The sequence below is a fragment of the Muscardinus avellanarius genome (genome assembly GCF_963383645.1).
Source record: "Muscardinus avellanarius genome assembly, chromosome: 3".
In the NCBI taxonomy this organism is placed as follows: Eukaryota; Metazoa; Chordata; class Mammalia; order Rodentia; family Gliridae; genus Muscardinus; species Muscardinus avellanarius.
The window spans coordinates 68,327,174-68,350,581 of record NC_137788.1 but is presented as its reverse complement, the minus strand read 5'-3'; the positions used below and the strand labels follow the sequence as shown (position 1 = coordinate 68,350,581).

Here is a 23,408-nt window from a genome sequence, read left to right as displayed (position 1 = left end):
TCCAGAGATGGCTTCATATCTCATTGGAAAAGGAAATCCTGTGCCGAGTGTGGTGGCACACACTTGTAATCTCAGTACTTGGGAGGCTGAGACAGGAGGATCACAGGTTTGTGACCAGCCTCAGCTACTTAGTGAGGCCCTCTGAAACTTAGCAAGACCCTGTTTCAAAATAAAGAATAAAAAAATAGTGCTGGGAGTGTAGCTTGGAGGTAGAATGCCGCTGGGTTCAATCCCCAGTACCACACAGACACACAGACACACACACACACACACAAAAGGAAAAGGGAATCTTGAACAAGTGATGTGCTCTTTTCTGAGTCTCATTTTCCCCCCTGTAAAGTAAGAGATAATACCACCTATACTATTTACTACTCATGGGTTGACATGATCAAAAAAAGACTTTTATTAATTTTATTTTGTTTATTTTATTTTTTGTGTGGTACTAGGGATAGAACTCAGGAGCATTCTTCCTATGAACTACACCCCCAGCCCTATTTTATTTTATTTTTTACTTGGACACCAGGTCTCACTAAGTTACAGAGGAACTTGCTAAGTTGCTGAGGTTGTCCTCAAACCTGTGCTCGTCTGGTCTCAGACTTGGAAGTGTTGGGATTACAGGCATGCGCCACCACACCTGGCAAAGACAATTTGTGAGAAGTGTCCATAAACTCTAAAGTATTAGTTAGATGGGGGCAACTCATTAACCTTTCCTTCATTGTCACCTCAGAAGACTGGTACTACTTTAATACAGAAGAATAAACTATTTTCAACAATCATATATAGTTTTAAATGTACACTTTTCTGTATAAGAAAACCTTAAGACATGAAAAGTAAAAGTGATTTCAAATCTCAAACCAGCAGATCTTGTAATATTTATGCTGAAGCTCATTTTATGTAAGTTGTATATTATCCTCCAGAAACCAAATGTTAAGAACTATGAAGAAGGCACATTCCAGTGATTCACCAGATTCTATATCTGGAAGGGTCACTAGCAATCAACCCGTCAAGTCCTCTTATTTTACAAATGAAGGAGAGGAGGACCAAAGAATGGTTTTCTCCAGGTTAGACTGCTCATTAGTGACAGACTTGATTCCCATCTCCAGTTTTTTTTCCATTAAAACACCTTACACTTGAGAGGTGAAGTAACTTAGTCAAAAATTAATAAAGTCTAGCTGGGCGTGGTGGCACACACTTGTAAGCCCAGCATTCGGGAGGCTGAGACGGGAGGATTGCGGTTCGCGGACTGCCTCAGCTACTTAGTGAGGCCCTCTGCAACTTAGTGAGACCCTGTTTCAAAATAAAGAATAAAAAATAGGGCAGGGGGTGTAGCTTGGAAGTAGAATGCCCCTGAGTTCCATCCACAGACCCGCAAAAAAAAAAAGAAAGTTCTGAATGATAATAAAGTTAACATTCCCTACTTAAATATTATATCAACAGCACATAAACATTGATTTTTAATTTTGTAAAATGAATGGCATAATGAAACATGAATAACTTTCAAACATCCAAACTTTCAAATTTCATATTCAACTATGCTTACTTTTATTTGCTCCTTTAAACTCAGCCCAAATTCAAAACTATTAAATAGACTTTTCTTGGCACTTTGCTAGCCAGAATATTCTGCAAAGAGATGTAACTTGTGTATTGGCAAACAAAAACTCCTGGCATTAGGACAGAACTTTAAACGCCCATGTTATTTTACAAAACTTGGATTTTATCCTTCATATCACCATGATTCAGAACTTATTTCTATGATTACCACATATGCACTGGATATTATTTTATGAATGTCAAGTGTCCAGGCATGAAGAACAAACTACATCAATTTGATTGTAACATGGCCAACATCATGCAAGACCAGGAAAGAAAGAACTATAAGGTAAATGAATTTTTTGAATCTATTCTAAACTAAGGTGCCAAATCCATAAAGTACTGGTCTATTTTAGTAACAGCAGTATAATAATATGCCACTTAATTTAATACTGCATTTTTTTTCTTTTTTTTTTTTTGCGGGTCTGGGAATGGAACCCAGGGGCATTCGACCTCCGAGCTACACCCCCTGCCCTATTTTTTGTTCTTTATTTTGAAACAGGTCTCACTAAGTTGCGGGAGGGCCTTACTAAGTAGCTGAGGCCATCTGTAAGCCACAATCCTCCAATCTCAGCCTCCTAAATGCTGGGATTACAAGCGTGCGCCACCACACCCAGCTTTAATACTGCATTTAAACATGAATTTAAATTGCTTTTTATTTTTTTGGTACTGGGGGTTGAACCCAGGGATATTCAACCTCCAAGCTACAATCCCAGCCCTATTTTATTATTATTTATTTTGAATCAGGGTCTCACTAAATGGTGAGGGGCCTCACTAAGTAGCTGAGGCTGGCTGTGAACCTGCAATCCTCCTGTCTCAGCTTCCCAAGTACTGGATTTACAAGTGTGTGCTACTATGCCTGGCTGAATTTAAATTGCTCTTATATCTTAGAGGTAGAATCCCCCTGGGTTTCATCCCAAGTACCTCCAAAAAAAAAAAAATTGCTCTTATAATTTTGCTTTTAAATAACATTCTTTCTTCTACAAAAGCAAAAATAAAACAGAATAAAACCTTACCCACTTTTTGACTTAGGAAAAAAAGCAATGATTGAACATACCTTAAAGAAGCAACATATATCATAGAGAGAATTTCTAGGACCCAAAAAGCCCCAGGCTAGCACAGGGCTTATGTGCTCACAAATGGCATAGAAATGGGCAAAAAATCCATCTGGAATCTGTTGAGAAGTAAAAAAGAACCAAGTTATTTTTATCTTCTTGTACTTGCTTTCTCTAGTAGGAACACTGAGCTTCTTATCCATTGTATGGCCAGCTGTTTTTGAGAGGAAATCAAGAATCAATCATAAGCCAGTCTATTAAAAAAGTTAATAAACTACTTAGTGAGGCCCTTTGCAATTCAGTGAGACCCTGTTTCAAAAATAAAGAATATTTATTCTAAGTGTAGCTTAGAGGTAGAATGCCTCTGGGTTCCATCTCCAGTACCAAAAAAAAAAAAAAAAAAAAGTGAAACAGAGCCAGACCCAGACCTGGTGGTGCACACTTTTATAATCCCAGTACTTGGGAGGCTGAGACAGGAGGACTGTGATTTGCAGATGGCCTCAGCTACTTAGTGAGACCTTGTTTAAAAATAAAGAAAAAAAAATAGGGCTGGGAGTGCCACTTGGAGGTAGAATGCCCCTGGGTTCCTTCTCTAGTACCAAAAAAAAAAAAGTAAAGCAGAACCCAGGCATGGTGGTGCTGTAATCCCAGTACTTGGGAGGCTTAGACTAGAAGATCGCAGGTTCAAGGACAGCCGAAGCAACTTAGTGAGACCCTGTTTCAAAATAAAAATAAAAAGGGGGCTGTGACTATAGCTCAGAGGTAGAATGCCTAGGCTCAATCCCCAGTCCAAAAAAAAAAAAAAAAAAAAAAGTGAAGCATACAGATGTTTGTGGGTATAGAAGGAAGATTAGACTGAGGTAAAATATCTACTCTAAAAAGTAGAAAACACAGGGCTGAGAATGTAGCTCAATGGTGTGTACTTGCCAAGCAAGCACAAGGCCCTGGGTTCAGTCCTTAGAAACACACACATACAACACGGGGGGGGGGGCAATCATATTAGAAATAGTGCTATTATTATCAATATTATAGAAGCTACCACTCTGAAATTCTTTTAAAATTACTTTTAACTTTATGGTGAAATTAAATCTTATAGTGATATCTGCTCATCCTCACAAAAGTCTTACAAAGGAAGTGTTAACTCCAACTTCCATTTGGGGAAGCTAAAAGTCAGGCGGTGGTCAGGGCTTGCCATACACAGAACGAGGATGAAACCCAGGTCTAAAAAGTCTGCTCTCTATCCTAAGCCAGTGGTTCTCAAACATTAGAATTCATAACAATCATTTACATTTTAGAGGACTTATTTAAAATATAGGATTTCTTTTCCTTCCCTCCCTCCGCCCTTCCATCCCTTCTTCTCTCTCTCTCCTTTCTTTTTTTTTCTTTCTTTTTTTTTTTTTTTTTTTGGTACTGAGGAGTACCAAAAAAGGAGTTGCTGAGGCTTGAATATGGCTTGTCCCCACCAAAACCATCCTGGGGCTTGGTTCCCAATGCAGCAGTGTGGGGAGGAGGGCCCTGGGTGGGCGGAGCCCCTGCATATGGAATGGGTCTTTTCCTATTGAGTCCCCACTCTCAGTCGGCCATGAGAACAGAAGCTTCAGAGCACGGTGGTCCAGGTGTTGCCCTTACTTCTGTTGGGAGTTGAAGCCGCACGAAGCCCTCACCAGGAGCAGCGAGTGCAGATCTGGGGACTTCCCAGCTTTCAAAACTGTGGGCTAAATAAACCTCTTTCTTCACAAACTAACCAGTCTCTGGTGTTGTCATAGCAACAGAAAATGCACTGCAACAAGAGTCCAGGGCGCAAGGACATTTACCTTCATCTGCTCCCTTTTCTGTTTTAGCACTGACCAACAACTTGAAGCCACGGCCTAGATTCATGGAGGAGAAAAGCACAATTAAATCCACAGCTTTACCAGCATCCCCATTTAGACAAGGGTAGTTTATTGTAATTCAAAGTTTAAGGGTCGAAAGAGTTCAGAATATGGCCTGGTCCAGGCTTCTTATATTGCTCATAAACATTAATGAGAAAATACTTCAGCTGAGAGTGGTGACAGCGCCTGTAATCCAAGTACTTGGGAGGCTGAGTTAATCTCTAACATTAAAAAAAAAAAACAAAAAAAAAACAACCGTAATACAGAGCCAATAAGTGAAAAAGACAACTCTGGTGCCAAGGAGCTTGGCAACTATGACTCAGTTCTTAAAGGTTCTTAAATTCTGTTCCTCTGAAAATATGTGTATATAAATGCACATATACAAGTAAATGTTCTGTGTGTAAAAATGAAAACAAAGTAGTACTTTTTTTCCTTTAAGAATAGTATTGCAAGCTGGGCATGGAATTGCAAAACTGTAATCCCAGTACTTGGGAGGCTGAGACAGGAGGATTGCAGGTTTGAGGACAGCCTCAGCAAGTAGTGAGACTCTCATCAACCTAGAGTGGCCCTGTTTCCAAATAAGAAATAAAATCTGGCTGGGGGTGTAGCTTGAAGATAGAATACCCCTGGGTTCAATCCCTAGTACCACAAAGAAGAAAAAAAAAGTATAGGATTGCAGCCAGGTTTGGTGGTGCACACTTGTAATCCCAGTACTTGGGAGGCTGAGACAGGAGGATTGCAGGTTTGGGGCCAGCCCTCAGCTATTTAGTAAGACCCTCCAGAACTGTTTCAAAATAAAAAATAAAAAAATAAAAAAACAGGGCTAGGGGTATAACTTGGAGGTAGAATGTCCCTGGGTTCAATTCCCGGTACTACACACACACACAAAAGAATAATATTGCTAAACCAGGTGTGGTGGCGCATGCCTGTAATCCCCATACCTGGGAGGCTGAGACAAACAAGAGGACCACAGGTTTGAGGACAGCCTCAGTAAGTAATGAGATCCTGTTTCAAAATAAGAATAAAATAGAGCCGGGTATAGCTCTGAGGTAGAATACCCCAGGGTTTAATTCCCAGTACAAAAAAAATATATATATATTACTGAAATATTGTGGTAGAGTGAACATTTATTTAAGAACTAAGATTAGAAAACAAGGTCAAGAAAAAACAAGTTCTCTTCAGCGGATTCTGAAGAAACCTAACCCTTTCCTTGTATGACTCAACTTTATTTTTGGGGGGTGGTTATTGCAGTTGGAACCCAGGGGAATGCATTCTACCTCTAAGTTACAGACTAGGACCTATTTTTGTTTTTTAAACAATGTCCCTCTAAGTTGCTGAGGGTTTAAGTAGCTGAGGCTAGCCTCAATGCTGTGAGCTTCTTGTCTCAGCCTTCCAAATACTGATATTACAGGGAGTGCCACCATACCAGGCATGCGATCTTCGATCAAAGTCACTTTACTGAAACAGCTACAGAAATGAAAAACATGTACCTTTTGTAATTGAAACATATCTTAATTCAGGAAAAAGCAGATTATTAGAAATGCTTTAAAATTTAATATAGAAGGATGGGGATATGACTCAATGGAAGAATACTGGCTTACCATTTGCAAGGTCCAAAATCTAAGAAATAGGTAAAATTTAATGTGAGGAAATTTCAAAACAACTGAACTGCCAAATGGTAGTTTTTAAAGACATTCAAACTTCATCACTAAACATCAATCATAAGCCGGGCGTGGTGGCACACGCTTGTAATCCCAGCGCTTGGGAGGCTGAGACAGGAGGATCGCGCAGGTTCGAAGCCAGCCTCAGCTACTTAGTGAGGCTCTCAGCAACTTAGTGAGACCCTGTTTCCAAATAAAATATAAAAAATAGGTCTGGAAGTATAGCCCGGAGGTAGAAAGCCCCTGGGTTCCACCCCAAGTACCACACAAAAAATAAAATAAAAATAAAAAATAAACATCAATCATGTGCACCCTGACTTCCTTCTAAGATACATACTTAAAGCCCAACATAATCAAATGTCAAACAGAAATTTGAATATAAAAAAACAGGAGAAACTGAAAACATTTAAAGTCTAGAATATAGTTTAGCCCTGTCTCACATTTGCGCCTGTCTTCTTTTTCTCTAATTTTTGAACATCTTAAAGAACGTAAGTCTCTGTGTTCCTCTTAAAAATACATATTGTTAGCGGAGTGTGGTGGCATACTCCTGAAATCCCAGGACTTGGGAGGCTGAATAGGATTCATCGTGGCCAGCCTCAGCAACCTGGCAAAATTGACTCTGTTTCCAAATAAAAAATAAAATAGGGCTAGGGATGTAGCTTAGAAGTAGAATGTCCTAGGTTAAATCCCCAGCACTGAAACAAAGGAACCAACATATTATCACTTTTTTACTGTATTTGCTATATTTTTATTTAGTCACTGGGCCATTTTTTTAGAGATGATTTTTTTTTCAGTACTGGGGATGAAACTAGGGGCATATTACCTCCAAGCTACATCCCCAGCCCTATTTTTTATTCTTTATTTTGAAACAGAGTCTCACTGAGTTACAAAGGGCCTCACTAAGTAGCTGAGGCTGTCTGCAAACCACGATCCTTCTGTCTCAGCCTCCCAAATGCTGGGATTACAAGTGTGCGCCACCACGCCTTGCTTTAGAGATGATTTTTTGATAGACCTGAAGTCATTTGAAGCCTGATATTCTTTAGAGACCTGACGAAATATTAGGTCCCCCAGATCAAGGCTGGGACCGGTGGCAGGTCCCAAAGGAGAATTTCATTTGAGAGTGTGATACACTGTACATCTCTGATCCCAATATCAGAAGATGAACTCAGTTTCCATACTAGTCATTCCAGTCAGATGTATCTGTAAATCTTATTACATTCTCATTGTGACCACTTTTCATCAAATTTAAATAGCTAAGAAAGGTAAATCACCACTTACAGTTTCTTTGAAGGAAGAGTTTAGCCAGCGATTATTGACTACATTCTGTATGGAACTTGGTGGGTTTTCTAAATCTTCAAAGGAATCCATTAATATAAAATCCAGAACAACATCATAAAAATTTAGATTTTTCACCTGCATTAAATTGCAAACAGAGGAAGTTTTTTTTTTTTAGTATACTCTTATTGGTACACTTTGTAATTACACATCAAAATGAGGCTCATAGTGATAGAAACTTGCACGCACCCAGCACTAGGTGTGTTCCCTCTGTATCCCACCCGGTCCCTCTCCCTCTTTGTACATATTGAAACTTGAGACTAGTGCTGACAACTTCATAAATGGACACAGCGTTATGGGAACTGTTTCCCCCATCAAGTTTCCTTTTTGCCCTCCCTCCCCCTCCACTATTCTACAGGCATTTCTCCTCAAGTGTCTGAAGTCTCTTTTGCTTCCCAATTCTCTCTAGCTTCTACGTATGAGAGAAAACACACAACCCTCTGCTTTCTGTGACTGGCTGATCTCACTTAATATTCTTAGCATAATATTTTCCAACAAAAGGAAGGTCTTTTTTTGTGGCACTGGGGATGGAACCCAGGGGCATTCTACTTCGGAGCTATACCCTCAGCCCTATTTTTTATTCTTTATTTTGAAACAGGGTCTTACTGAGTTGCAAGGACCTCACTAAGTAGCTGAGGATGTCCATGAACCACAATCCTTCTGTCTCAGCCTCCCAAATGCTGGATTACAAGCGTGCACCACCACACCTGACTTTATTCTTTATTTTTTATTTTATTTTTTTGTTTTTGGTGGTACTGGGGTTCCTGGAAACCCTTCTACCTCCAGGCTACACTCCCAGACCTATTTTATATTTTTATTTGGAAACAGGGTCTCTTAAACCAGCAAGGCTGGCTTTGAACCGGCGTGAACCTCCTGTCTCCGCCTTCCAAGCATGGGGATTACAAGCTTGCGCCACCACACCCGGCATACTTTATTTTTTAAACAAGACCTCACTATGTTGCAGAGAGCCTCACTAAATTGCTGAGGCTAGCCTTGAACTTGTGAGCCTGCGATCCTCCTATTCGGCCTCCCAAATACAGAGATCATGCCTGGCTGACAGGAAGGTTTTTAAAAGGCAATTATTTACAACGAATGACTCGGTGTATAAAGAGTTTAGATTCTATTCTCTATGACAATCAGGAGAATGACGTCGCCCTGCCAGACATAGTGGTTTTACTGTCACTTGACAAGAAAACCCTGGCCTCGGCTCATATAATGTGCGTGAATAGCTAAGGGGAATATAATAAAATTTTGACTTTACCCCTCTAGCTGCAAGTTCCATTTCTGTACTATCCCAGTGATCAGTTTGCTCTAAAAAATAAATCATTTCATCAAAAACGTCTTCAAATTTCTTTGGATTCTGCAGAAGAAAACACATTTTAATCCTAAACTCAATTTAGTCAAAGGCCCAAGCCTACAAAGTAAATAAGTTATTCTTTAAGTCTTAAGTCTTTGGTCTTAATTATTTTAGGTAATTGAATTAGAATACATTTTGAAAATATGCCAAATTTATTTTATTTACTATTTTGGATTTTTTTGGGGGGGGGAGTTTGGGGATGGAACCCAAGGGCATTTGACCTCTGAGCTACACACCCTGCCCTATTTTTTATTCCTTTTCTTTTTTTCTTTTTTCTTTCTTTCTTTCTTTCTTTTTTTTTTTTTTTTTTTTTTTGGTGGTACTGGGGTTCCTGGAAGCCCTTCTACCTCCGGGCTACACTCCCAGACCTATTTTTATTTTTGGAAACAGGGTCTCTTAAGCCAGCAAGGCTGGCTTCGAACCTGTGCGATCCTCCTGTCTCTGCCTCGCAAGCGTGGGGATTACAAGCGTGTGCCACGCCCGGCACCCTATTTTTTATTCTTTATTATTGAAATAGGTTCTATTAAATTGTGGAGAGCCTCACTAAGTAGCCAAGGCTGTCTGCAAACCTTGATCCTCCGGTCTCAGCCTCTTGAATGCTGGGATTACAAGCGTGTGTCACCACGCCTGGCTTAAATATTTTGCAGAAACCAAAAATGAGAATGTTAGTAAATGATCATACTGAACTGTTTATTACTCAAATATGTATGCCTATTTAGTTCATTTCTTAAGATAAAAATGTAGTTACAGCAGACACTGTGTGACACTGTGTGTGTTGAGGGTGTGCTACTGGGAATTGAACCCAGAGGTGTTCTACTGCGAGTTACAACCTCAGTCCTATTTTATTTTTTATTTTGAAACAGGATCTTGCTAATTGCTGAAGGCTGGCCTTGAAACTTTAATCCTTCTGTCTCAGCCTCCCAAGTATGGGGATTACAAGCTTGTGCCACCATACCCAGCTTACAAAAACTTATCAAAATAAAAAAATCTAATGTATTTTCATTTTCAGTTACACAGAAACAATAATTAAAAACTTGCTAACAAAACAAGTTTACCTTTCGTGCTTTCACAATTAAAGCTGATAAAATTTTCCTTCCACTCTCAGCAAGGAATATCCTGTTGGCTGTTTCTGAAAGAATTACCTGAAAAAAAAACCATCCCCAAACAAAGCACAAGAGACCTATGATGAATTCCGACTTCACAGCACACGTACTCATAGACAGCCTCGACACAGCTAATGCATTTCATGTGCTGCCATAGCAACAGGCAGACCACAGAATACTACGAACTCACTCAAATCAAAAGCTCTTGAAACCAATAATCAAAAAAGACTCGAGAGAGATAAATCTGAATTTAGGTTCTGTTCAAAATAATTAGAACTAAAATAAGTTTTATATATCCCCCAAATATAAGAAAACAAAAACATTTTATCATTATTATTTATGGTACTGTGGATTGAACCCAGGGGCATTCCACCTCTGAGCTATACCCCCAGCCCTATTTTATTTTTTATTTTAAAACAGGGTCCTACTAAGTTGCAGAGGGCCTTGCTAAGTTGCTGAGGCTGGCTTCGAACCTACAATCCTCCTGTCTCAGCCTCCCAAGTACTGGGATTACAGGTGTGCATCACAACAACTGGCTGACATTTTATCATCAAACGACCTTATTTCTTTTTTGGGAAAACACCCTAAGATACACACTAATTGATAAAAACAAAGAAGATTTTTAAACAGCCATTTTTATATACCTGCAGCATCAAAATACCATGTATTGACAAAGTCTGGTTGGACCTGGGAAGCCATGGGAAGAGACAAGGACATGTGAGACTAAGTGGCAGGGAGGGAAAGTACAAGCCAGTTGACTTTTTCTCAAAGGGTGGAGAGTGGCTTGGTGAATGTTTAAAAAAAATACCTGAAAAGCCTGCCGAATGCAGTGAAGCTTGGCAAGAAAGTCACTGTCTCCGAGGCACTCCAACATTTCAGTCCTGCGGGACAAGCGGGAGATACCTGTTAGACATCAGTCAAGAGCCAGCCTGATACGCAGCTGGATTCGAACAAGGCTTGACATCAGGACCTTAATCTAAAACGCGTCTTCTTCTGCCAGATGGGGTGGCCCACACTTGTAATCCCAGTACTTGGGAGGCTGAGACAGGAGGATCGCAGGTTCACGGCCAGCCTCAGTTACTTAGTGAGGCCCTCCCCAGTTTAATGAGACCCTGTTTCAAAGTAAAGAATAAAATAGGGCTGGTGATATAGCTCAGAGGTAGAATGTCCCTGGGTTCAATCTCCCATACCACACAACAAACAAACAAACACACACACACATACACACACACCCCTTCACCACACCAGCATAACGTGTAAAAAGAAATTTCCTGGCCGGGTATGGTGGAACACGCTTGTAATCCCTGTGCTTGGGAGGCTGAGACAGGAGGATCGCTCAGGTTTGAAGCCAGCCTCAGCTGGCTTAAGAGACCCTGTTTCCAAATAAAATATAGAATAGGTCTGGGAGTGTAGCCTGGAGGTAGAAGGCCCCTGGGTTCCATCCCCAGTACCACCACCAAAAAAAAAAAATTTTTTTCTTTCTACCTGGATACTGAAAACTGAAAACATATTTATATTTTTCCCTACTCTCATAAACATGGTTTAATAAATACCACACTAGCATAGTAACCTCACCTTAACATTTTTATAAATATAAGCAGAACTGGAACAGTACCTCAATACTCTGGAGTAAACTTTTCCTTCTTCAACTAAATGCATGGCTTCTTCATAAAAAGGGCAGCGGCAGAAAGACTCCAGACTGTATGTGTGCCGTGCTTCTCTGTGTTCTGCAAGCTAAGAATACGGTGCGTTAGCAGACGCGCTGACAAAGGAGTGAAGGAAGGGGGGCTTTCCTTGTTACCAAATATACTCAATTTGATTAAAACCTAAAAATCGCCGGGCGTGGTGGCGCACGCTTGTAATCCCTGCGCTTGGGAGGCAGAGACAGGAGGATCGCGCTGGCTGGTTCGAAGCCAGCAGCGCTGGCTTAAGAGACCCTGTTTCCAAAAATAAAAATAGGTCTGGGAGTGTAGCCCGGAGGTAGGAGGGCTTCCAGGAACCCCAGTACCACCAAAAAAAAAAAAAAAAACCCCACTAAAAATCACTAACATTTTATAGCTAATAAAACCTAAATCCACTTTACTAAAAATTCAGTTCTTAAAAAGAGCAAAAAATAAAAAACAAAAAATAACTTGGCTTGCAACAAGCTTAGTTCATTTTGAATCCAAGGACTTAAACTCTCAGGGTGCACAAAAAAGCAATAATTTATTGTTTATCAATAAGAACAACTGAAGAGGAGAAAGCATTAAAAAGAGAGCAACCAAGTTCAAGGTGAAACTGGACAAATTAGCACGACCCTTTCTAAAAAAAAAAGGGCTAAGAGTATAGTTCAGTGGAGATGTAACTGGCCTAGGATGTGGAGGCCCTGAGTTCAATCCTTAGTGCAAGAGGAAGGGAGGGATAGAGAAAAGAGAGAGAGGAAATTTTTTTAAATACAAAGAAATATCTGAAGCAAAGTTTTCTGCAAAAACATGGATATAAGTTCACTTTAATTCTCATAGGTAGCTTTTTTCTTTCTTTTTTAGGGGGAGGTTTCTTGGTATTAAAGTCAGGGGCATTCTATCTCTGAGCTACACCCCCAGCCCTATTTTATGTTTTATTTTAAAAGAGGTTCTTATTAGGTTGCTGAGACTTGCTTTAAACCTGCCATCCTCTAGTCTCAACCTCCCAAGTATTGTGGTTACAGGTATTTGTCACCATGCCAGGCTTTATATATAGCTTTTTGTGTGTATGTGGTACTGGGGATAGAACCCAAGAGTGTTCTACCTCTAAGTTATACTCCCAGCCCTATTTTTAATTAATTAATTAATTTATTTATTTATTTATTTTTGTGGCACTCAGGATTGAACCCAGGGGGCATTCCACCTCTCAGCTACACCCCCAGCCCTATTTTATTTGAAAATAAGAGTCTCATTAGGTTGATGAGAGTCTACTACTACTACTGGCTAAGACTGTCCTTGAACCTGCGATCCTCCTGCTTCAGCCTCTCAAGTACTGGTATTACAAGTGTGTGCCACTATGTCTGGCTTCTATATAGCTTTGATTAACCTCTGTAAAACTGAAAGAAAGACAGTTGTGTTCTTCTGGTTAGTCTAAAAACTCTACAAATGGAATCCTACTCTTCTGATAGTTCATTAGAAAACAACAACTGCAGTTGGGCGTGGTGGCGCACGCTTGTAATCCCAGCGCTTGGGAGGCTGAGACAGGAGGATCACACAGGTTTTGAAGCCAGCCTCAGCTACTTAATGAGGCTCTCAGCAACTTAGTGAGACCCTGTTTCCAAATAAAGTATAAAATAGGTCTGGGAGTATAGCCTGGAGGTAGAAAAGCCCCTGGGTTCCACCCCCAGTACCACAAAATAAAAAAGAAAAAGAAAAATGCATTAAACCTTTGTAACTTACTATTTTTTAAACCTTTGTAACTAAGCCGGGCATGATGGCGTATACCTGTAACCTTAGTACTTGGGAGTCTGAGCCAGGAGGATTGCAGGTTCAAGGACAGCTTCAGCTGGTAATAAGACTCTTGGAATCTAGTGAGACCCTATTTCAAAATAAAAATTTAGAAAATAGGGCTGTGAGTGTAGCTTCAAGGTAGATTGCACCTGGGTTCAATCCTTAGTACCAAAAACATACAAACATACCTTTGTATCTTAAATAACAAACTTAGCCAGGTGTGGTGGCACACACTTGTAATCCCAGTACTTGAGAGGCTGAGACAGGAGGATCAAAGGTTTTAGGACAGCCTTAGCAACTTAAGTGAGGTTTTAAGCAATTTAGTGAGGCCCTATTTAAAAAAAAAAAAAAATAGAGCTGGGGGTATAGTCTAGAGGTAGGAATGCCCCTGGGTTCAATCCCCAGTACCAAAAAAAAAAAAAAAAAAAAAAAAAAAAGACAAATCACCTGGGTGTGGGATCCACACCTGTAAGCCCAGTACTTGGGAGGCTGAGACAGGAGAATCGCAGGTTTACAGCCAGTCTCGGCAACTGAGTGAAGCCTTCGGTAATTTAGGGAGACCCTGTTTCAAAATAAAACAGAACGGGGGTGTAGCTCAGAGGCATGATGCCCAGGTTCAATTCCCAGTACCATATACCAAAAAAAAGGAAGAATCAAGATTTAGGATACAAATTATTAGAATACCTACAGCTTTCCAATACTACAGAATAAATTCATGTATCAATTAAAAATGTATAATACTATGTGAAAAAAGACATTTAGTATCTCAAATCTGCATAAAAATGCAAATATTCTGAGATAAATTTGGCCATTTTTTTTTTTTTTTGTGTGTGTGTGTGTGTGGTACTGGGGATGGAACCCAGGGGCTTCTACCTCCAGGCTACACTCCCAGACCTATTTTATATTTTATTTGGAAACAGGGTCTCTTAAGCCAGCAGAGGCTGTCTTCGGACCTGCGCGATCCTCCTGTCTCAGCCTCCCAAACGCGGGGATTACAAGCGTGCGCCACCACGCCCGGCTAAATTTGGCCATTTTTTAAAGCTGTAAAAAAATTATAAAAGGTATCTTTTTTTTTTTTTTTGCAATACTGGAGATGGTACCCAGGGCATTCTACCTCTGAACTATACCCTCAGCCCTATTTTTTATACTTTATTTTGAAATAAGGTATAACTGAGTTGCAGAGGGCCTCACTAAGTAGCTATGGCTGACTGCAAACCTGTGGTCCTCCTCTCTCAGCCTCCCAAGTATTGGGATTACAAGCATGCGCCAGCATACCTGGCAAAAAGGAATCTCTTTATAAGCAGTCTTTTGGTACAAAATGTAAATCTCAGCAGGAGACCTATTTCACATAAATTTATAAATCAGTAATCACCACTGTATATACATGATTGTATTTATTTATTTTATTTTTGTGATACTGAGAACTGAATTCAAGGGCATTCCATCTTTGAGCTACACTCCCAACCCTGTTTTATTTTTTATTTTGTAACAGGGCCTCACTAAGTTGCTGAGGCTGGCCTCAAATCTGGATCCCCTGTCTCAGCCTCCCAAGTACTGGGATTACAGGCATGTGCTACCACACCTGGCTCACATTAGTGTGTTTATACCTAGCTTAATTTCCTGTATCTATATACTTGTATAACATATCATGTCTTTTTTCTTTTTACAAAATTATAATTATATCCTCTATATTTTATAATTATATCCTCAATATAAAACTTCACATTCTTTTCATTTAACATATGTTCTTTGTCAGAGAGTATTATCAGAAACATGTTTATGGCTCTACAATATTTAAAAGTACAGATGTTCATAATTGGACATTAAGCTCTTTGCAATTTTTCATTATTATTAAAATGCCACGGTAAGTATTTTTATATGTAAATCTTTGAATCCCGTCACTTGCTTGGAACAAATTCCTAGAAGTATGATTTGTGAACTTAAGAATCTGAGTATTTTTCATTTTTGATATAAACTGAAAGTTGTTTCCCATTAGGATAACACTTTATAGCAGGGCGTGGTGGCGCACACTTGTAATCCCAGCATTTGGGAGGTTGAGACCGGAGGATCGCGGTTCATGGACAGCCTCAGCTACTTAGTGAGGCCCTCTGCAACTTAGTGAGACCCTTTTTCAAAATAAAGCCAGGCGCGGTGGCGCACGCTTGTAATCCCCGCGCTTGGGAGGCGGAGACAGGAGGATCGCGCAGGTTCAAAGCCAGCCGCACGCACTGGCTTAGGAGACCCTGTTTCCAAATAAAAATGTAAAAATAGGTCTGGGAGTGTAGCCCAGAGGTAGAAGGGCTTCCAGGAACCCCAGTACCACCAAAATAATAATAATAATAATAATTAATAATAATAATAATAATAATAATAATAATAAATTGGGCAGGGGGTGTAGCTCGTAGGTAGAATGCCCCTGGGTTCCATTCATAGACCCCCCCCCGCCCCGACACACACAAAAAGATAACACTTTATATGCCTCACCTATAATCTATAGTCATGAAAGTGTCCATCTAGAGTGTGTGTTTACATGTTCACCTCCTTAAGAGACTGCAAGTTCCTGTGAGAGCTTAGAGTCACATTACAGTCATCCTGTGTATCCTGGTATCCACTACATGAATAAATGGGGCTAAAATATGGCAACTGAATTAATTAGAGCAGTGGTAAAATGCACTCTCTGCTGAAGGGAGATTCCCATCACGCGCTACCTCTGCTACTGAAGCAAAGGAATCGGTTGACGCGACGCTCAAGGTGTCTCGCAAGCCAAAGTCATCCGCGTTCCCCTTCACCGTGATGTCTGTGTCTTTATCTGGAAAGGGAAAGAGGGGAGAGGTTCAGGAGCTGACATGATGTCTCTGCTCTTTTCATTTTCTATACTGAAGCTCCTCTAGGCTTTATTTAGACTACTAGGATCTAAAAGGAAAATGATAATGAATCAATTGGCTATACTCTAAGAAGACTACCAAAGAGTATCCATTGTTTAAATGAAGCTGAAATTCTGCCAAGAAAAGAAAAAATTAAAGCAGTTTTTTTTTTTTTTTTGGTGCTGGAGATTGAACCCAGGAGTGCTCTACCACTGAGCTACACCTACAGCCCTATTCTTTTTATTTATTTAATGATACTGGGGATTGAACCCAGAGGCATTCTACCTCTGATCTCTATCCCCAACTCCTCCCCTTTTATATTTTGAAACAGGGTCTCTCTAGATTAATAGAGTCTCACTATTTGCTGAGACGCCTTGAACCTGCCATCTTCCTGTCTCAGCATCCCAAGTACTGGGATTACTGGTGTGCACTACCCTTCCAGCTCTGGGGGGTGCCTCTCTCTCTCTCTCTCTCTCTCTCTCTCTCTCTCTCTCTCTCTCTCTCTCTCTCTCTCTCTGTGGTACTGGGGGTGGAACCCAGGGGCTTTTCTACCTCCAGGCTATACTCCCAGACCTATTTTATACTTTATTTGGAAACAGGGTCTCACTAAGTTGCTGAGAGCCTCACTAAGTACCTGAGGCTGGCTTCTAAACTCGTGCAATCCTCCTGTCTCAGCCTCCCAAGCATTGGGATTACAAGTGTGCACCACCATGCCTGGATCTTAAAGAAGATAGTATCCTAGCCAGGCGTGTGGCATACGCTTGTAATCCCAGTACTTGGAAGGCTGAGACAGGAGGATTGTGCAAGTTCGAAGCTAGCCTCAGGTACTTAGTGAGGCCCTGAACAACTTAGTGAGACCCTGTTTCAAAATAAAATATAAAATAGGTCTGGGAGTATAGTCTGGAGGTAGAAAGCCTCTGGGTTCCATCCCCAGTACCACACACACACACACACACACACACACACACACACACACAAATAGTGTCTTGCCAGGCATGGTGGCATACATCTGTAATCCCAACTACTTGGAAGGAAGGAAGATTCCCAGTTTTTGGTCAACCTGGACAAGTTAGCAAGACCATTTCTCAAAATAAAAGTTCTGAGGTAGGCCAGGTATGGTGGTGCACACCTGTAATCCCAGCACTTGGTAGGCAGAAACTGAGGACCACAGGTTCATGACAAGCCTCAGCAATTTAATGAGACACTGTTTCAAAATTTAAAAAAAAATAATAAAATAGGGCTGGAGGTGTAGCTGAGTGGTTGGGTTCCCCTCAGGGTTCAATCCCAAGTACCACAATATAAAAAAATAATAAATAACCCAGAAAGTTCCTTGATTTTCATTTATCTAAATTTTCATTCCATAGTTGGGCGTGGTAGTACATGCTTATAATTCCAGTACTTGGGAGGCTGAGAAAGGAGGATCACAGGTTTGAGGATGGCCTCAGCAAGTAGTGAGACTCAGAAGACTGGTGAGATTCTATTTAAAATAAAAATAAAATAGGGTTGGGGGTGTAACTCAGAGGTAGAATGGCCCTGGGTTCAAGCCCCAGTAACACAAAAATATAAATAAATAAATTTTAATTCTATCACTCATCCCTAAATAAATTTCATTACCTTTACCAGAAATCTTGTGCTTGCTTGCTTGCTTTCTTTCTTTCTTTCTTTCTTTCTTTCTTTCTTTCTTTCTTTCTTTCTTTCTTTCTTCTTCTGATGATGGAAACCAGGGGCATTCTACCTCTGAGCTACACCTCCCAGCCCTATTTTTTAGTCTTTTCATTTTTGAAACAGGGTCTCACTGAGTTGCGAAGGGCCTAGGTAGCTGAGGCTATCTACCAACCACGATCTTCCGGTCTCAGCCTCCTGAATGCTGGGATAACAGGTATGTGCCATCACGCCTGGGTTTTGTTTTCTTTTTAAAACCCTTAAATACAGCCAGGTGTGGTGGTGCACATTTGTAATCCCAGTACTTGGGAGGCTGAGACAGAAGGATCACAGGTTCATGGCCAGCTTTAGCAACTTGTGAAGCCCTTAAAACTAAGTGAGACCCTGTTTCAAAATAAAGAATAAAATAGGGATAGGGGTATAGCTCAGGATAGAATGCCCCTGGGTTCAATCCTCCTTACCAACAAACAAACAAAGTAACAGAAAATATAATTTATGATTCTATAGGGAAGTGCAGTTTGTATTTTGAAATCCAAGCCATTGATTTAGTTTAACCTTAAAAGTTGTGCAACCAATTGTATTCAAAGTTGAAGCCAAGCAGAAGAGAGAACTAGCCACAATTGGTAAAAAACTCATTCCTATAAGTATCAAAAACAACCATACACTGGTAACATGTTTTTTCTACTTTCTTTTAGCTGGGGGACCAAATTATACATTTTAACTATTTACATTCTAAATTTAAATTATAACCATTTAACCACTTCAGATTAAATTTACATCAATACTTTTTTTTTTTTTTTTTAATGTTACTGGAGATGGAACCCAGGGGCTTCTACCTCTGAGCTACACCCCCAGGCCTATTTTTTTTTTTTTTTTTTTTTTTTTTTTTTAGTCTTTATTTTAAACAGGGCCTCACTCTGTTGCAAAGGGCCTCACTAAGTAGCTGAGGCTGTCCACTAACCCTGATCCTCCTGTCTTGGCCCCTCAAATGCTGGGATAAGAGTTTGCTGCCACCACCACGCCCGACAGGAAGATCATTTAAGCCTAGAAGTCTGAGACCAGCCTGAGCACCACAGCAAGCCCCTGTCTCAGCCAGGTGTGGTGGCACATTCCTGTAATCCTAGAACTTGGAAGTAGTTTAGACAAGGAGGATCACAAGTTTAAGACCAACCTCAGAAATTTGGTGAGACCCTGTTTCAAAATAAAAAATAAAAAGGGTTGGGGGTGTAGCTTAGAAGTAGAATGCCCTAGCCGGGCGTGGTGGCGCACACTTGTAATTCCCGTGCTTGGGAGGTGGAGACAGGAGGATAGCGCAGGTTCGAAGCCAGCCGCGCTGGCTTAAGACACCCTGTTTCCAAATAAAAATATAAAATAGGTCTGGGAGTGTCACCCGAAGGTAGAAGGGCTTCCAGGAACCCGAGTACCACAAAAAAAAAAAAAAAAAAAAAAGAAGTAGAATGTCCTTGGGGTTTAATCTCTACCCCAAAAAAATAACATAATCACCATAATTGTTCTATACTTGTAAACAGTTACAGAAGTGGTATCTCTGGATACTTGATTTTGGAAAAATTATCTTAATTCCCTTTTCAATACATAATACTTAAACACACACACACACACACACACACACACACACACACACACACACTTTGAGATATTTATAAGACTTCAACCAGCAATGACAACTGTCAAGATTTGTTCTCTTGATTATTTTCTATTCTTAGAATTACCTGTGCAAAACAGAAATCACAGGACAATTTTCATGATGCAGAACCATTTTTAAAGTGGGATCAAACTTCTTAGTCAGTCGACTCCGGCCTCCATACGCCGCCTGCTATTTTTGGAGTGGACACAGACCTTTTATCTTGTGCCACTTTACCTTTCAGACATTACCCATGAGCTGTTAAGACTCTGTTTTACTTCAGTCAACAGTAGCCAGCAACTCAGTGTCATCCCAATCAGTCACCATGGTTGTACTTTATTTAAAAAAAAAAAAAAACAACCCAAACTTAGCAAAGAAAAATGGCCCTATTCCAGAGAAACTAGAAAGATTTGCTCATTAAACCCAACTCCATAAACCACAGACCATACCTCTTATTTCAGTAATTGCTCTGATTCCTGGAATGACAGCTTAATAATTATAAAGAGAAACAGCACATCTGTTTTTTAGATAAAAAATAAAAAGTATAAAGAAAGAATCTTTAGCAATATCTCAAACTAACTGCTTGCATGCATCAAATTAAAATATAAAATACTCTTTTTTGTGTGTATGTGACACTAGAGATGGGCATAGCTTGGAGGTAGAATGCCCCTGGGTTCAACTCCTAATACTGCCCCCCTCCAAAAACAGAGCCTGCCACACAGGGCTCAGTGGCACATGTCTATAATCACAGCAACTCAACGGCTGAGGCAGAGGAATACAAATTCCAAGCCATCCTGGGCAACCTAGAGAGAGCCCCATCTCAAAATAAAAAATAAAAAGGGCTGGGCAGGTAGCTTAGTGTTAGAGAGCCCTGCTTCAATTCCTACTCTCACAAAATAAATCAATGACTGAATTATAGAGACCCTGTTACTTATTTCCTCTGGGTCATTTTGCCTATAATATGATTGTTGTTGTTGTTGTTGTTGTGTGTGTGTGTGTGTGTGTGTGTGTGTGTGTGTGTGTGTTACTAGGAATTGAGCCCTGAGACATTCTACCTCAGAGCTACACCCCCCGGCCCTATTTTATTTTTATTTTTAAACAAAGTCTTGCTAGGCTGATGAGAGTCTCACTACTTCCTGAGGCTGTCCTCAAACCTGTGATTCTCCTGTCTCAGCCTCCCAAGTACTAGAATTAGAGGTGTGCCTGGCTTGTAATGATTTAACTTTTTTCAGAACCCTGTTAAACTTATTTTGTTGCTAATACTCAGTCTTAAATTAATTAATCTTATGATACTATTTATTTATTTTGGTTCTAGGGATTAAATCCAGGGGCATTCTACATCTGAGCTACACCCCAGTTCTATTTTTTTTTTTTCATTATTTTGAAACAGAATCTCACTAAGTTGTGGAGGACCTCACTAAGTATCTGAGGCTCGCTGCGAAACTGTGATCCTCTTGTCTCAGCCTCCCAAGTACTGGGATTACAAGCATGCCCACCACATCCAGCTGATGATACTATTTTATAAACCTGACATACACAGTTTATGTCCCTTAATGAATGATAATTAATATTAGAAGTCCTAAAAGGAAAGCTCTCTACAAATTGGATGATTATATATTAAAAATGCACCATTGGCCAGGCGTGGTGGCACACATATGTAATCCCAGCACTTGGGAGGCTGAGACAGGAGGATCGCACAGGTTCGAAGCCAGCCTCAGCTACTTAGTGAGGCTCTTAGTGAGAGCAACTTAGTGAGACCCTGTTTCCAAAAAAATTATATAGTAGAGCTGGGAATGTAGGCTGGATGTAGAAAGCCCCTGGGTTCCACTCCCCAGTACCACAAAAATAAAAAATGCACCATGGTTACCACAGTTACCATATTGGCTCTCAATGAAGTTGGGGTGGTTTGGTGGTTCTTGTGGCTTATTTGTTGTTTGATAATCTTTTAAAATAAGTAATCTAAAAAGTTTTTTTAAAGTTTTTTTTTTTTTTTTTTTTTTTTTTTTACCTATCGAAATCATCCAGAACCTTCAAAACATTCATGCATAGATATAAATAATGTTCTTCTTTGGAAGAACACTGAAACTGTAATGTTTACTTTTAACTAAATTGTTATAGATTTTAGGCCAAAAATCTGACTGGATTCAAGCCTTCTTCCTTCTTTCACAACCTCATAATTCACATACTACTTAAGTTTTTTTTTTTTCTTCCAAAAAAGGCTTTGCTTTAAAATTTAAAAAAAGAAAAGGAAAAGGAAACTAGAAGATACTTAAGCCCTGCTGGAGCGTCAGGACTGATCTATTTGTCTATTTCTTTCGACCAATCTAATCGTGTTTTCTGTGTCTCACTTTTGCCACCCCTAGGCACATTCTATTTTCTGCCACTGAGACAGCACTGGGTCTATTTTAACCCTAGCAGCTCTAGTGGAGATTCCAAACATGCCTCTTCCTTTAAAACCCAGGCTGCCCGCTGTCGACTTTGTAACTCTGGCGAGCAGGGGAGGCCTGCCAGATGTCTCAGTGTCATCTGACGCCTGTGTCAGCAGCCATCCCCTTGATGACTTCTAGCAGTTTAAATATGATTTGGAATCTTGTCCTTTATACTGTTCTAATAACATTGCATGAGTGCCTCCTGCCAAGAAGTATTTTGCACATGGTCTGCTTTAATTTGTTTAAATAATCAAGAGTCTAGAAAACTACTGCTGTTCTCTGTGTGTTTTTATGACAATCTGCCCATCCATGTTGTGACTAATTTTTTTCTGATTTGTTTTAAAATGCTAGAGCATAGTTTGAAAGAAGAAAGTTGAGTAAAACTATTAAAAGCAACAATCCCAACAAATGAAAGAACTTAAGTTATAAAATGTTTTCTTGATTTTTCCCCCCTTGATGGGCCTCAGTAGTGAAGAGTAAAGATGAGACCCACTGGGACAAAAAAGAACTGGTCAGTTCTCAATGTGCTGGGACTCACAGTTTCACCCATGTGAAATGTCAATACATGTGAAAAACAGCCCATCACTTACAGCACTGCCTTAAAAGGAGATTTCCCTGGTTGTCTCTGGCTTTCCCTACTTATCAAAGCCTTAAGGTACCTTGACTGGCCAATGTAATAACTGATTCCTAACAGGGAAATACAGTTGCCAACGTGAACTGAGTAACAGTTCACTGAGGCAAAGCCAAGTTTTGGGAGTTCTGCTTAGTTCTGGGACCCTAGCAATTTTCATTGTGCTGCTGTTTTTGTTTTTGGGTTTTTTTGTGTGTTTTTTGTTTTTTGTTTTGTTAACAGGAATTGAACACAGGGGCATTCTATATCCAAGCTGCATTTCCAGCCTTTTTTCTTATTTTCTTATTTTGAAACAAGGTCTCACTAAGTTGCTAAGGGTCTTGTTAAGTTGCTGAGGTTTGGCCTGGAACCTGCAATCCTCTTGCCTAAGCCTCTCAAGTACTAGTTTTATAGGTATGCCCCACCATGCCCAGCTTATTTTTACTTACTTTCTTTATTAATTGATTGATTGTTCTGCAGATTGAACCCAGGGGCATTCTATTTCCAAGCTACATTGCCAGCCCTTTTTATTTTTTATTTGGAAACAGGATCTTGCTAAATTGCTGAGGCTGGTTTGGAACCTGCAATCCTCCCTGTCTCAGCCTCCCAAGTACTGGTATTACAAGCATGTGCCACCATGCCCAGCTTATACTGCTGCCTTTTATGAACCTATCTTGCATAAATAACACCAGGTAGGCTTCATTTGGGGATATTAATATGCTCTTTGAAAATAAGATTATGATGGAAATTACTAAGCCAAATGTCTCATATGTTAGC

At 40.1% G+C, this 23,408-nt stretch overlaps 1 protein-coding gene across 3 annotated transcripts in view; it reads right to left on the bottom strand.

Moving 5' to 3' along the window:
- The window catches only part of MIGA1 (mitoguardin 1), a gene marked incomplete at both ends in the record, with an annotated part of 50,904 nt that overhangs the window by 310 nt on the left and 27,186 nt on the right, over nucleotides 1-23,408 (bottom strand). For 2 of the 3 annotated variants that reach the window (XM_080693383.1, XM_080693385.1), the window contains 8 exons: nucleotides 2,648-2,764; nucleotides 4,460-4,513; nucleotides 7,456-7,590; nucleotides 8,774-8,872; nucleotides 9,925-10,011; nucleotides 10,781-10,853; nucleotides 11,588-11,706; nucleotides 16,133-16,233. In XM_080693383.1, the coding sequence (XP_080549509.1) occupies nucleotides 2,648-2,764; nucleotides 4,460-4,513; nucleotides 7,456-7,590; nucleotides 8,774-8,872; nucleotides 9,925-10,011; nucleotides 10,781-10,853; nucleotides 11,588-11,706; nucleotides 16,133-16,233 (785 nt within the window). Of the gene's footprint in view, nucleotides 1-2,647; nucleotides 2,765-4,459; nucleotides 4,514-7,455; nucleotides 7,591-8,773; nucleotides 8,873-9,924; nucleotides 10,012-10,765; nucleotides 10,854-11,587; nucleotides 11,707-16,132; nucleotides 16,234-23,408 lie in introns of all 3 variants that reach the window. The other variant, XM_080693384.1, reaches the window with a different exon arrangement.